The sequence below is a fragment of the Cottoperca gobio genome, chromosome 8, assembly GCF_900634415.1.
Source record: "Cottoperca gobio chromosome 8, fCotGob3.1, whole genome shotgun sequence".
NCBI classification, from domain to species: Eukaryota; Metazoa; Chordata; class Actinopteri; order Perciformes; family Bovichtidae; genus Cottoperca; species Cottoperca gobio.
In genome coordinates, this window is record NC_041362.1 from 8137019 (window position 1) to 8152573 (window position 15555).

The 15555-nt window shown below is 41.7% G+C and overlaps 1 protein-coding gene across 7 annotated transcripts in view; it reads left to right on the top strand.

Moving 5' to 3' along the window:
• Nucleotides 1-15555, top strand: part of LOC115012367 (brain-specific angiogenesis inhibitor 1-associated protein 2-like) — a 49385-nt gene that overhangs the window by 26971 nt on the left and 6859 nt on the right. For 5 of the 7 annotated variants that reach the window (XM_029437952.1, XM_029437957.1, XM_029437953.1 and 2 more), the window contains 7 exons: nucleotides 2037-2054; nucleotides 2293-2354; nucleotides 3824-3895; nucleotides 6998-7135; nucleotides 12517-12669; nucleotides 14770-15012; nucleotides 15247-15478. In XM_029437952.1, coding sequence (XP_029293812.1) covers nucleotides 2037-2054; nucleotides 2293-2354; nucleotides 3824-3895; nucleotides 6998-7135; nucleotides 12517-12669; nucleotides 14770-15012; nucleotides 15247-15478 — 918 coding nt within the window. The remainder of the gene's footprint in view (nucleotides 1-2036; nucleotides 2055-2292; nucleotides 2355-3823; nucleotides 3896-6997; nucleotides 7136-12516; nucleotides 12670-14769; nucleotides 15013-15246; nucleotides 15479-15555) is intronic. The other 2 variants (XM_029437955.1, XM_029437954.1) reach the window with 1 other exon arrangement.

The following is a 15555-nucleotide window of genomic DNA, read 5'->3' on the forward strand; positions in this document are numbered from 1 at the left end:
AAGTGGAGGCGCTTGTTTTAAATAGATAAATGGCATTTAGTAAATCACAGTTGATGATATAAAATGTCTTTATAGGAGAAGTTGTAACAAATACTGTAGATTTCTAAAACCATGTCCTGATATCTGCCAGCAACTAAAGTGTAGAAGGTTATAAACCATTATTCAGTGTTGAAACACTTATAAATGCTGCAGTAAAGTGTAACCGACTCCACTTAATCACAGATTGTATTTTCTGTCCCTTCCATATAGTCTTAACGCTCCAACCTGCTTCAATGTGTGTCTGTAGCTATTTGCATTGTGTGTGCGGTCCGTTGAGACGGAGACCACTCCAAAGCCCTTTGGCGATGACCAAAGTTTGTACTCGACCACTCTAGGAAGTTCTGATTTCACTTACAAAGCATTTGGAGATGGATTGAGATGTACTCCTGCACGTCTGCTTTCAAAAGAGGACACAGCAGGGGGAGTGTGATATAGAAAAAAATCTGATATGCTCTAAGTGTTGCACTTCAGCATGCAGCTCCTGCTCGGCAACACATGTCCAGGGCCCTGCTTCACAAAGCGGGTTTAGTAAAAAAAAAAAAAATATTAAATGTGTTAACCCTGAGATTTAGGGAAACTCAGGGTTTGTTGAAAACCCTGAGTTTGACGCGCGTTATTTAATATATGTTAGTATATCTCTTGGATCTATATATTATTCTTCATCTTCAGGCGCTGGCCTCGTGGTGATTTATTTATTTTTCCCCTGCCAGATTAAAGCTAAACAAATATATTTTAAATGTAATCTACAAACTAAAATACACAATCAGTTTCCACCACTTAATTATCCATTAAAGAAATGTAATTTGGGTAAATGAAGAATATATATTGTGTGTGTGTGTGTATACACTGTATTAAAACGTTATCGTGTTAACTATACATGCATTAATATCTCTACATCTTCTGGATTAAAATGGAGACTTTTTATTTTTACCTGTAGCCGCGGTGAGTCGTAGTATCGGAGCTCCATTGATGAAAACGCACGAGCTTAACTCTGATCAGCTGTTCTGGACCCGAGTTCAACCTTTTGGATCAGAATGAGTTAAATCTGCCTTCTGAAACAGGCCCCTGTACTTACTTTTCTTTACACAGTAATCATTCAATTTGCAGTAAAACGGTGAGAATGAATATTTTACCACAGTTCAGTCTTGTCTTTTGGCAGCAGTCGGCTTTCTTTTAATCGCGCTTGTTATTCGCCAACATTTGACATGTATTATAAATTTCAAAAAGTGCCTTTCTAATAATTGCTATTTATATTTTCAGAAATTACACCAATTTATGATCCGTCACAACAATATTGACATTTGCATCACTTAGCACTTATTGCCCTTCTCATCTAATCATTTTAGAATTTGTTCTAAGAATAATTTAAATTCAATGGAAGTATGTTTCCTTTATTTCCATTATTAATACAAGCTGACGTCGTATGTTTTCACCAGGAAACAACCTGTGTGTAATATGTCAGACAGAGCTAACGCTAAGGGGCTTTGGACATCTTGGTCATGGAAATGTATGTGCGTCTCATTTTTCTGTACATGCAGATCTCACACTGTCTTTCCACCAGGTCTCTATGTGTCCTTCGCTCAATGTAGCTCTTTGTGTTCCTTTTCTTGCCAATGCACTGCATATTCAGAAGAGGCAGCCTGTAGGTATATGAAAATCAAACACTCTCACTAGCTGCATGACCCTCCTTATCTCCTTCCTTTTTGGTTTTTCCTTTTTTTGTGTGGAGACTTTAACCTTTCTTTGAGGTGTTTTTTTTTTGTTTGTTCTAGAACTCACATTGCCTGATGTTAAAATTAATCAAAGAAAGAAAGGCAAAATGTTTGATCTCCACGAGACATCAGCACTTACACGCTTGAAGAACCAGAATTTAATTTTAAGCATTTTGTCTCCCCCATTTTTCATACTTGTCATCACTCGTTCTTGTTTCATTTGTATCTGTTTTTGTGTTCTCTTGTACCAAAAACAAACCTTCATCGTGTCGTTCGTTGTCCCAGTAACAAGTCACGTGTCCTGTATGTTTGTGTATCTTCTATTACTGCATGAGCTTTGCACGCTGGGGTCTCTCTGTTTCTCCCTCCCTCTCTCTCTCTCTCTCTCTCTCTCTCTCTCTCTCTTGCTTTTTCTTGTTTCTTCCTTTTCGCTCTGTAGCTTCCTACCTCTCTCCTCTCTTCTGTTTTCTCTGCTCTAAGAATGCTTGTGATGTTGAGTGTTGTTCATGTGTTCCCTGTCTCCCTCTTTCTCTCTGTGCAGGGGATGTGCTGTTCCAGATGGCTGAAGTCCACCGACAGATCCAAGTGCAGCTAGAGGAGATGGTTGGTATTCTAAGCTCAAAGAGTTTATCGCTGTGTGGTTCAACACCACATCACACTCTATAAAATGATTGTAAAAGGTCTCATAATAATGATAATAATAATAATAATATAGTTTGGACACATTTAGTCCCTGAGCTCTCGAGCCCCTGTGGAACATAATTAAATGAACATGAACTCGTATTGAATGAACAGACATGCTGAGCTCATGTACTGTTAATCCAAGCCGTTAATGCAAACGGTGGCTGGGGAAGTAGAGCAAGTTAATTGAACAGTAGGGCATTCTGGGTAATATGCTTTTACAATTTGCCGATATCAAGTTCACGAGTGTGTGTGTCCAGTATAGAGGAAGCTCATAGGTGAGCTGCATGTGGATACCCTGGATCTTCAACCAGCTGTTCTTTTTATCTGCTCCTATGCCTGTACTCTCTTACCATATGTAATATTTCCTCTCCATACTGATCCTCCTCTCCTCAGCATGAGTCCAATCTAAGAAATCAGGAACAAAAATTCACAGCAAAACTCCTTCAGCTACGTCGAGCTGAATTAGATCAGAAGCTTACATCCCCCCCCCCCCCCCCCTCAATCTAATCTTTTTAGTTCAAAGTCATAGTCCCGAAGATTTTCATTTAAATAAATGTCCGTGAAGTCTCTATCAATCGTATCAAATGTGGTCACACAATGGTTGAGCCTCTGGCCCGTTGATGAAAGTCCTTGAATTTGCAGTATTACGAACTTTGTTTCTGTGGCGACATTCCCGGGAAAAAAATAGCAAGCAGTGCACAAGTTAGTGATGCGTTTCTTTGTATCACCCGTCAGTGGTTGGTCCTTTAAAGAGAGGGTAGGCAGAGTTTCTATTAGCATTGCGGGTAAACAGTCAATATGGCTGAACAAATAAAGAAAAGAGCAATTACTACAGCGATTTTAATAAATAATAATAAATAAAAATAAAAATAATAATAAAAAATAATATAATAATAATAATAAAAAATAATAATAATAATAATACATTTGATTTTTTTATTCAGTTTATTTCAAAGATTTCTATGAGCTGAGAAATTCTCTGACCCACAGGAGAACAACAAAAATTCCATGATCACGTAAAATGTTAAGATGATTAACAGTTAGTACATATCAATGGTCACATTGTATTCTGATTTGTTAGCCAGTTCTTCAAGCAGGTCAGTTTACAATCTCGTGACTGAATATTGTGTCAGATAGCACTGAAGCAGTGACAGTGACAGTGATTTGCAAGCTGAGAGAGTCTTCACAGGCCATGGCTTTGTTGATAAAACATTTATTCAGTGACTGAGTAAATGAGGATAACACATGTATTTAAAGAGCTTATTTGTCTACTGAGTACAACTTAATGTGAATGCCTTTTGTCTATTACATCTGTCTCCACATGCAGCCTTGCAGGAATGATTTTGTCAACACACTTTTATTTAACTGTTTTTGTGATTTCTCTCCAGTTGAAATCCTTCCACAACGAGCTCCTCTCCGAGCTGGAGAAGAAGGTGGACCTGGATTCTCGTTATCTGACTGTGAGTATCCGATTGGCTCACTCTCCCGGAGCCCGAGGACAGCCTCGATCCAATAAGTGCACTCCATATTTTAGCACATTTTTAGCGCTGTGTATTGCGTTACATCAAATATGTCAAGGCCTAGTTTGAAATAACATTTCACATCTACTCAACCATTAAGGGTGTGTGTGTGTGTGTGTGTGTGTGTGTGTGTGTGTGTGTGTGTGTGTGTGTGTGTGTGTGTGTGTGTGTGTGTGAGAACTGTCGAGCTGGTCTACATGTGATATCTTTAGAATGAGTGGGTTGCAGCCTGAGTGTAGAGAAGCACGTTGTTTCGGGGGATGGGATACTGTTACCATTATTGTAATGTATTGTTTGAAGGACAACGTTACTAGCTGCTTCGGCTTACAGCCACTGACTGACTGACTCACTCACACACACTTAAAATAATATTCCTCTTAATTTTAAATGGGGGGGGGGGAGGCTTGTTTGCAGACTTCTGGCTTCTTAACCTTACCAGGGAGACTCATCAGTAAAATCAGATGTTGTCATGATGAGTTCAAATTAAAACCATAGGTGTCTAAAATGATATGGCAAAAGATGTAGAGATGTTTCAAGCTTTTTGAATGAGTTCAGATGCATACAACTATTTTAGATATTTCTATCATGGCTTATCCCTGAGCTTTTAACATCCATTACTTTTAATGAATTTCATACAGATCTGCGCCGTGATAATAGCAGTCATTTTGCTTCAGACTTTGTGAATTAATCATCTGAAATTTTGACTTCAAAAGGACTCCAAGCAACGCTCGCTTTTTCTTTTCCCAAGACTAAAGTGTGTGTGTGTGCATTTTTCCCAGCGGTGCATCACTCTTTGTTCTCCCTCGGTCGCCGTCTCTCTTTCTCTTGTCTCACATAATGGCTTACGCGAGATCTTACAATACTGAGGTCTGAATGTTGGCATAAACCATAGGTGTGGTTTGGACAAAAGCGTCAGCTAAATGAACTGTAATGTAATAAACCTAACATTCAAAAAGCAGCCTATAGAGCAGGGGTGTCAAACTCATTTTAGTTCAGGGGCCACATATAGCAAAATTTGATCTCAAGTGGGCCGGACCAGTAAAATCACAGCATAATAACCTATAAATAATAACAACTCTAAATGTTTCCCTTCGTTTTAGTGCAAGAAAGTACATTCTGAAAATGTTCAAATTTAAAGAACTATCTTTTTTACTAAACATTGTGAACAACCTGAAATTTCAACAATATTGTGCCTCAGTGTATCATTTACACATGTGTGTATGACAGTGTATCTACAAAGGCACAAAACGTTTCGTCACAGGTATCTGGAACAGTATTTTACTTTATGATCTAAACAACTCATTTTTACACTTTGCAAAGTCATCCCGCGGGCCGGATTGGACCTTTTGGCGGACCGGTTTTGGCCCCCGGGCCGCATGTTTGACACCCCTGCTATAGATGAAGAGGAGCATTTCTGACAGATGAAGTGAACGAGACGAGGGTGATGCCAAAGTGTATCTACTGTTCACTCTTGTTTCTAATCAGATGTAATCACACTCATTATCTGTCTGCAGAGGTAGTCGGTGATTGAGAGTTGTGGGTACGGGCGCCGTCAACAAAAGTCAACAAGCGTTTTGATTAGTTAATTAGGAGGAACAGTCAAGCTCAATGAGACGGATGCTATAGGGATATTATGTTGTTTACCCAATTTCAACGTGCAAACTAAAATCAAACCTTTGCACAATGCCTGATTATAGTGTTTCATATCTGCCATGTTTATGTACCTGTGTCATATGTGTACACTTTACTGCTTCTATTCACTTCTGGTTACATGCTAACTGCATGTCGTTGTCCAATGACAATAAAGTTGACTCTGAATAATTGGTTTAAATATCACCAGGCATGCACCTAAAGACATGTTTTGGTCTGTTTTGTGTGGAACAAATTGTGAAAATTGATATTTCAGAGAAGCTCCTGACCTGGAAAACGATACATAAAGTTAAAAGTAAAATTCCAGCATTTTAGGTCGCTAGTTGTTTAGAGGTTTCCAGTCCAGCTGAGAGCTACAGAGCTAATATCATCCATCTCTTGTTATGAAATCCAAACACTGCATGTGTCACACACACTGCGAGTCTTCCAGTGACAAGAACAGCTTCTATTCGGCTTTCCTTTTCAGCCAAACAATACCTAGACGATACCTACATCCTCGGTGTCTTGCAGTATGCAAATGTGGGTGTTGAACCCTCATGCATAAGCTCTCCTCAGCCAATTTTGCCTCGTACAGAAACCACATAGGCTTTGTCACACCAGACACAGTTACTATAGCAACAGAGCTTGGTTCAGCATGGGAAAAAAAGTTGTTATTATCCATAAATAAATAATTAAATAAGCAAAATGATTTAAATAAATAAACTCTGGCTATAAAAGGACCAGGCCCATTTTTTTTTTTGTTTTTTTGCATGTTCTACAAATCACACGTTTTGCTTTGCAGGCGCAGCCACTGTTTTCTGTTTGTTTCACTATGTGGAGAAAATCAGCTTGAAATGTGCTTGGGATGGGTAATCACTTTCAGTGGATGTTTTAAGAGACACAAATTAGGAGCTGTGTTGTTGCAAAATCAAACCATGGGAAACAAAAAAGAATCAAACATGGATCTGGTGAAGAGTCTTGTAAATGTGCTCGTTTCTTTGGTTTAAAAAGAAAGATTGGTCTCAGATGTCAAAGCCTTGTTGAGCACAACAACAAGGAGATTTCAAAACAATCCCACATCCCAATGAAGCACGTTTCAAGGCTCTGTAAGATAGTTTTCATACTGTAATGAAATTAATTGAATCCAGTGGTGTGTGTGTGTGTGTGTGTGTGTGTGTGTGTGTGTGTGTGTGTGTGTGTGTGTGTGTGTGTGTGTGTGTGTGTGTGTGTGTGTGTGTGTGTGTGTGTGTGTGTGTGTGTGTGTGTGTGTGTGTGTGTGTGTGTGTGTGTGGTAGGAATAGGTTGGCAGAACTGCTGAGTGTTTGTTTATCTACGTCCCACTGTACGTCATTTAGGCTTTGTCATTATTTTGTCCTAATGTTGTGTTTGCGCTCTGCCTGTCTCCCCACGTAGGCTGCCCTGAAGAAATACCAGTTGGAACACAAGACCAAAGGGGAGAGTCTGGAGAAGTGCCAGGCTGAATTGAAGAAGCTGCGCAGGAAGAGCCAGGGAAGCAAGAACCCCTCCAAGTACGGAGAGAAGGAGATGCAGGTGAGCCTCTCGCCGGGGTTTATGGCACAAAAAAAGCCTCCAGAATGAAACAATGTCTTTACATTTCTTCCATTGTGAAGGCCTACTGTAAAGTAAGAGAAATAAGTTTGCGTGCATGTGGGTGACTGTTGGATTATTTATGAGTCTTGGTGCAAAGAAAATGACTTTATTCTTCGTAAAGTAAAGAGAATTCACAAAACAGCAATGATGGGGGTGGAGGCAGTGGCGACGAAGTGCCCTGAGTGGGAAGGAAAATAGTGGAGGTTTGATTATGAATTGTGTGCCCTCGCCAATCTTTCGCACATCTATACACAAACAGCAGGCACGTAGACACAAACGTGAAAAAGAGATTTTAATAATACACTAATTGATGTACTGGAGGAGTATTCAACTTCAGGCAAAGGGTTTCTGCACATGGCTTTGAACAACATTTTAACAGAAATGCCACAGAATAGCTGACTCAATTATCATACAGGATGATGTTCCTCAAACATTTCAAAATAAAAGCTTAAAGCGGAATGTAATTATTTGTCTTACATTTTCTTAGACTTCACATAAGAAGACACATGTTTGTTTGGCGTTATCGTTTATTATGTAGCATCCCGGGTCTGTGTTTTCAGGTGGAAATCCCTGATTTTAATAAGGCACAGGATGCCTATATGAACAGTCATATAAAAGATGTTATGCTGTTGGAATTTGCTGTACAAATGGATCAGATTTGATCGGGAATTTAAACCCGAAAGCATGAAAATGTCTTATTTTGTCATGGCACACAGTGCCTGTGTAACTGCTACAGTAAATATGGACAAAATGTTCAAACACTTTGTATCAAATATTTTTTATGCAACAGTTTCAGTCTTCAGGATTCCGACGGCCGACATTCACAACTTGTCAAAAATGGTTATATGTCAAACCGAAGCAGTGGCATGATTCACTGAGGCGAAGCGGTGTTTGCTTTGGGCGTCATCATTCATGTGATTTATTTCCAGAGCGAAGCAACCTCCCGACAGAGCAGCTCAGGTGAAATTAATGTTTATGAGTTTCAATGAACCCTAAGTGTTAGACGTAATTTAATTAGTTATTTGTTTATTAGGTTTCTGTCTCTGGACTCCCTACTTGAGAGGGAAAGTAGTGACAGTTTTCTTTCTACACATACCATCTCCATCTGTATTAAACCCGAGTGTAGGCCTCCACTGTTGCGCTGGTTACGAGTCATTTAATTGTCCTGTAGCCAGTGTTGCTGTCAAACCGGGGGGGGGGAATGATGACGCGGGAGAAAATGGCGACAGTGTGAGGTTCATTGACAAAGGTTGACTAAAAGCAGGAAATCTGACTGCCTGGAGGGGTGGAAACAAAACAAAGAAAACTCAAACAGGTTAAGACTAGCAGGATAATAACTGAGCTGCTGTTGGTCTTGCTGTGATGTGTGGCCACCCATGACAGAATCGGATCAATAGCTGGACTAGAAACATAATTCTACCAACACGTATAGATGCAATGGTTTGTAGAGTTTACTGGGTAGGAAAACGTTGTGGAATTAAAGCTCCTCCTTTGTCTAGGGCTCTGAGTTTATACAGTCACACACACACACGCACAAGAACCTCTTGCCCTTGTCTGTCTGCGGTGGTATGACAGTGCTGGTTGCTCTTGACTGCTGTGTCACATTGAGTTTGTTCCACTGTGTTAGGCATGCCGTCAGGATACGTTGCATGAAGTGTCATCTTAAGGCGTCAAGAAGTGTGTGTGCAGTAGTCCAGGTTTGCACGGAGCAGGGCTTGGGATGGGAGGATTGTTTGAGTTCGCTAAGCCAGTAAATCTACGTCAAGAATGGCAAGTCGTTGCATGTTCCTGACTGCCTCATGTGTTGGATAATCAGACCTCTGTTAGGTTGGGTGACGCACTGTGCGGAAACAGAAAGAGGAATGTCAGAAACTAAAAGAATAGAGATGAATACATTGATACTAATTTATAGTTTGTCCCGAGGGGTTCCGAAAGGCCACAGGGGCATTAGAAATAAAGCCGTTTATCCCCTGAGGAGTATGAATGCTCTCAGCTAATACAAAGTATCTTGATCTCATGATACCATATTTTATTGACAATTGTTGCTGCGGAACAAAGCAAGTGTTACAAATGTTTTTTAACTTGGTGCATATTGGACATGGAGAGTAGTAGTATTACTCCACACACTCTTACGGAGTCTGTATGACTGATCAGTTGGGCCCATCTGTGCAGAGGAGCGGACACATCAGGCGCAGGACTCCCAACAGACAGTCAGTTAGCAGAGGAAAGGAACATCCATCTCCCTTTCTCATTTTCAGCCTGCTCACGTTCACCGATCATATCTCTCAAGTCCGGTACCAGTGTCCCCCGGGGAAGACGACGCACAGCGAGGGAGGGAGGGAGGAGAGAGAGAGACCCCTCCCTCAAGACCTCGTGTTTAACAATGACATCCACCTAGAGATACTTAGATAGTGACCGACTGTACCCAACGTCTTCGGAAAGTGTTCACATAGATGGGTTCTCTCAGGCAACGCGAGGCAGTTGAGAAAGTACAGGTAAAGGTTGCTAAGGCAAAACTCCTCCTCGTCCTCCTCCTCCTCCTCGCCCTCTTACACATCTGTGATATTCTAGCAGATGAGAGCCACCAAGTTTTCTTTTTTTTTATCTCCTCTCTTTTCATTAAAAAGTAAAGTGTGTTTGAGCCACATATGGTGGCCGCATTTCATTGATCGCTCTCTCCCTCCTTCTCTCTCTCACACTGTTCGCTTCTGCTCCCCCCCACTTCTCTGTCTGTCTCTTTTGTCTGTCTCTCCTCCCCGCCTTGTTCTCTCCTGCCTTTTTAGGCTCTTTCAGTGTGCCATCTCATCAATGGGTAACGCTTCTGCCAAAATGCTAATCAGCTCATTATGTAGTTCAATGAAGTGGACCAAGGTACTAGTAGAAAGGGCTTTCATTTATATAAACTCCTTTACACTGCAGAGGCTGTTAATAAGAGCTCAGACACAGAGAGACGGGAGTTCAGGATTCAGAATGAATATCTCGAGATGTTTGATTAAGCTTTGGGTTTCTTCAGCTCGGGTGTCATATCATTTCAAAAGCGATTCCAACCAGGAATAGTGGATTCAAACGGGTGCAGAGGAAGAAAGAAAGTGTTGTTTACGTGCGAGTGCAGTAGCTAAGCGCTGACAAACACGCATACGCAGCAGATTCGAGGCAGGTACTGTAGGTGCTTTTTTGTTTTGCGCCCTGGAGCGTAATGTTACAATTATTTTGAATCCAAACAGTGCTGATGATGAAGGAACAGAAGAAACGGACCTAAGCAGCTTTTAACTGTGCAGGACACAAGGTGTTTGAATCCCTAGTGGAAGGAACATTATTGTAAACAGTTTGTGTTGTTGTGAATCATATTGTAAGCTTCACTTTTTGGAAAGGAGTGAAACCCCTCCCTTCCCACTGTTTGTGAATACTGGACACTTTTATTAGGTCACATTTTGTCACGTTTGTCTCCTGTCCTGATTACGTCCGTGTAAGGGGATACACAGCGAGGTCTGAATGTAGGGACTTCGTTGATGGGTTGCAGGTTTTATTTATATTCATAACCTTTTGCGAAACAAGTAATTCTAGCTATGAAGTAACCTGAGGTCGCTCGGATATAATGGTGGCTGGTGTCTGCTTTGGCTTTTCCCCACTGCACACACACATTGTCTTGGGTTACGTCGGTGACCTTTTTGAATGGTTGGAAAATTGGGCCATGTGGATTTGACAAGAGGAGCTGGCCCTTTACCTTGTTGAGGTGATTCTCAGCCCTTTAACTGAACTGCTGTTGCCTGAACTAAAGCAAGTGACTGAACCAGATTCGAAGCACTTAATTTGAGCTTAAGGTGTACAGAAAGAACCGAATAAGGTCAGGCTGCTCTCGGGAGAAAAATGCGTTCGTCATCCTTTCATCCATCTTGCTTGATTTGACAAGCTCTGTGGATTTCGTCCACAGCTAATGCAAAAAGGGCCATTCCTCAAAAATGTTTGTGTTCGGCATCATTCAGTCACCAAACGTATTCCTCCACACTTGGAATCCCAATGAACTAACCTCATGGCTGTTGACAGTGGGGGAGTGGTGTGCTCCGGCGGTTACGAAATGAGATGTATATCTGCACCGTGCCGTGGCTCCACAGGATCTTGCATTTAGCTGCGGGGAGGAACTCCAACTTAACAAACTTCATTAGCCTTTTCATGTTTCGTCTTTGTGGAATCTAATAAAACAACTTTCTACAATGTGCTCTAGTGCTTTGAGAATACTGAACTTGAGGAATTCTTCTCTCCACGACAAATGTAACATCCGCAAATGTGATGCTGTGTTCGTCGTTGCCATTTCCCAATATGGAAGGGTGTGGGAGTCGTGTGTCGAGGTGGACATTTTCTATCAATATTTAAGTGTATTGTTATCACCCCATGACACACCAGCTTTGTTTGTATACCAAAACAAATGTCATATCTCATGATAAATTCAAACCAGCCAATACCCCGATGAAAGGTTTAGTCTAGGTCAAACCATCTATTTTTTTTAGGTCAGTGTTTACCGGCAGATGTTACAGTATTTAAACCATGAAACTGAACGCGGTCGACCTACTTTTAAGACGTCGGTACCAAACCGCTGTTTGTAAATACGGTGGCTGGCATGTGTTCCACGCTCACAAAGATTCCCAAATGTCACTTCCTGTTCGAAATCAGACACCCCGTAGCTCCTCAGCACTTACCATGTTGTGTGTGTGTGTGTGTGTGGTCAGTGAACTCTGCGAGACCCTTTCTGTTTTCTGTTACTCACTCTGTCCGACACGTAAAATGGATTAGGGGGATTTCTTTTTTTTTTTTTTTTTTTTTGTGCAATTCCTCCTCCACATTGCAGGATCTTCAGTCATAATTGCCTTGCCTTGGTAGCACTCAGGGGGAGAAAATCCAACGTGAGAAAGTAACCCAGTAAAGGCTCTCTCTTTCCACAACTATTAGCACCAGGGTGCACTTAAGCCCTAATTGCTCCAGTGGAGTTATGCAGTGATTGGCAGTATAACACTGAGCAGCTCTTAAGTGTGAATGTGTGAAATTGTCTGAATGTGAAGCAGGGTGTTATTTATTTAAAAAAAAAAGAAAAGTACTTAGATGTTATTTGGCCGCTTGGACCGTTTCCTCGTCAGACCTCCTGTCCATCGGCCGTACCTACTAAATGTGAAATAGGCTTTTGGCATTAAGCTGCGATGCACCTACAGTTCTCACCAGTAACTTATTTCGCTGACCTTTTGATACAAACGATAGGCTAGATGTTCTTTTTACACAAACCTGTAAATATTGTGTTCCTAGTTCATGTGTGATTGTGTCTTCCTCACCAGTTCGTGGAGACCATCAGCAGCAAGCAGACTGAGCTGGACACCTTCATCGCCGAGGGATACAAGACAGCCTTGTCTGAGGAGCGCCGCAGGTACTGCTTCCTGGTGGACCGCCAGTGCGCCGTGGCCAAGAACAGCAGCGCCTACCATGGCAAGGTAAGCGTCACTTGACCACCAAGAATATTTGTTTACTCAAAACCTCAGCTAATCTGCTTCATCAGGACTTTAAGGTTGTGTTTTGATCCCAAGCAAAACAACCCCAATCTGCGCAACCGACTGCACCTTCCTCCGACGCAGCTTGAAAACGACGAGATGAACCCCCGTACTCTGTCTCACCTACTGCTTTAAATATCTATTGGATTGGAACGCTTCGCCGTGTCCAGAGTTGTTCTCATTGATTTCAAGATTGCACAGAAATGAATGACATTATGTTTTTTCCCCGTCCGCTTATAATCAGTGAGAAAGGACAACATGGAAAAGGCAAATTAGGAAATCTCTCATTTGAAATGAGCAAACGTCTTTATCGGCCATCATGCGATCGCAATGTTAGAAGAGGCCAAAGAAAACCCCAGTACATTTTAGGTGATTTTTCCATCACCTCTGACTGATGGCCGACTTCAAACTTCATAAACCGGAAACCATGGCAACAACAAACGTAGTCCCAGCTGTGTGAATCACTTTTTAGTGTCTCCTGGAAACAGTTGTGCTGTGAGCTTTTCGCAGCGCTTTTTCTTACTGCGCATGTCGTCAAATTGGTGAAAATGTTTATTTATTTATTTTTCTTATGTTCGCATATATTTGCATGTCTTTTGTTAATTTGCAGTGCGTTGAGCCCACCTTTAGTTTTCAGTACTTTTTGATCCCTCAACTAATCAGGAACACATTTTCTGTCCTTTATGTCCAAAAGGGAAATGTGCAGAGCTTGTTATGTCAATTTGTATGACATAACTTATTCCCATTGTGCTATAGTGTTGGTTCTAGCCAACTACTCACCTTGTGTCAACATGTATTCGCTCAGCAAAAAGAGCATACGAGGTGATATATAATTCAAAGTCACATTATTTTTCAGCGCTCACAGGGGCCTCTTCATTTAAAAAAATTCATTAAGACAGAAGACAATGCCCAGCTGACAGGCACATCTGAAGCCGTAATCCATCATTGCACCTTCGAGCGTCTGGCCACCTTTTTTATGTAGAGAAGTGCCTCGCTTCAGTTCATGAAAGACTTTAATAGGAAAAGACATCAAAACGCTGAATGTAGAGAAAGTTAAGTTGAAATCAAAGCTCAATGCAACGCACGGGTACAAGAAAAACAAACAGTTTCTTACCGTCTTGTTTTGTTTACAACAGTTGCTCGAGAATTTGATATTACCTGCTTGTTATTTTTCATGTTGCTGCTGACATTTAAAGCAAAGAACCTTTGAATCCAAACACATTCCCTCCCTATATCATACCATCAAAGGTAATTGAGCGATGATAACAAGGATTTAGAGGTGTGTGTGTGTGTGTGTGTGTGTGTGTGTGTGTGTGTGTGTGTGTGTGTGTGTGTGTGTGTGTGTGTGTGTGTGTGTGTGTGTGTGTGTAACAAATATATGACTATCCATTACCCAAGAATTTAATATTCTTGGGTAATGAAGTATATCAGTCTCCTGGGATTACTGGTGGGTGTGAACTGCCAGCCAAGTTGTGGCTTAAGGAGGACTGTGCGTCGGTACGAGGACTGTGCTGCTGCTTCATTTTTTTTCAACATGGAGTCTAGTCGTTAATCAGGATGGGAGTGTGCGTGGGGAGATTTCACCTTCAACAAACTGAAGAACCCTCTGCAAATAAGCACTTTACAAAGGCACAAAACTGTCCCATGTTTTGGATGTATGTGCACTGTACTGTTCCATCACGCACAAATGTGTGAATTTCTGGATATCTATTATTTCTATGATTGTAGAAAGAACAGCTGTGACCACAGGCTGTGAGATGCTGCAGTGGGCAGCTTAGTTGTGTGTTCGTCTGTCCCACAGCCTCGCCCACGCAGCACATTATCAGAGCTGTGCACAGGGCAGTGGTCAAGGATACAGAGTGAGGAAAAAACCTTTGAGAACTGAATGTTTTTTCTTTTTTGAGAGAGAGAATAGGGAGGAGATTGAAGGTTTACCAAAGCAAATGCATAACTGAGCTTTTTTTTTTTCTCTCTGGTCACATTGCAGCTACATCAATATTATTGTTTTGTTGTGTTTCTCCCATCTTCCCTTTCTCCTTCCAGGGTAAAGACCTTCTGACCCAGAAGATCCCAGTGTGGCAACAGGCTTGCGCAGACCCCAACAAGCTGCCAGAGAGGGCCATGCTCCTGGCCCAGCAGATGGGCTCTGCAGGCCTTGGGGGCACTAGCCCCCTGCATACTTCCAAATCCAACTTGGTCATCTCAGACCCTATCCCCGGGGCCCAGCCTCTTCCTGTGCCCCCGGAGCTGGCTGTTTTCATGGGCAGTGGCCTGGGACACCCAGCGGTGAGTTTAGCCAATAAGTGGCTGTTTTATTTATGGTTCTATTTTTATTTATTTATTTTGTCCTCTGGTCACAAGGCAATATTGTTTTGGTGATTTATTTTTTTAAATCACGATCAATTATAACATATCATCGCTTATTTTATATATTTCATGAAGTAATTGCTACTGTAGTATTGCACAGGCTATGTCATTTCCACAATTTTACTTATCCATATATCCGCTTGTTTATTCCAGAGGCTGATGGGCCCCGATGGTCTGTCCATGGTAAATGGGACAACAGGACCCCACGGGGAGGAGTATTGGACGGATGGAGGGACTATATCCGTGTCCCAAGTCAGGCCTTCATCCCCTCAGACCCAGGCACAGGCCCAGTCTCAGGCTCAGCCCCAGAGACAGGTCAGCGATGTCTACTCCAACACCCTTCCTGTCCGTAGGCCTGCTCCCGCCAAGAATAAGAACCCCGTTGGTAAGATATCCCAACACTGCTAGAATTTAATCCGCAACCGTATTATTAGCAACAGAGTCAAGAACATCGCATGCAGA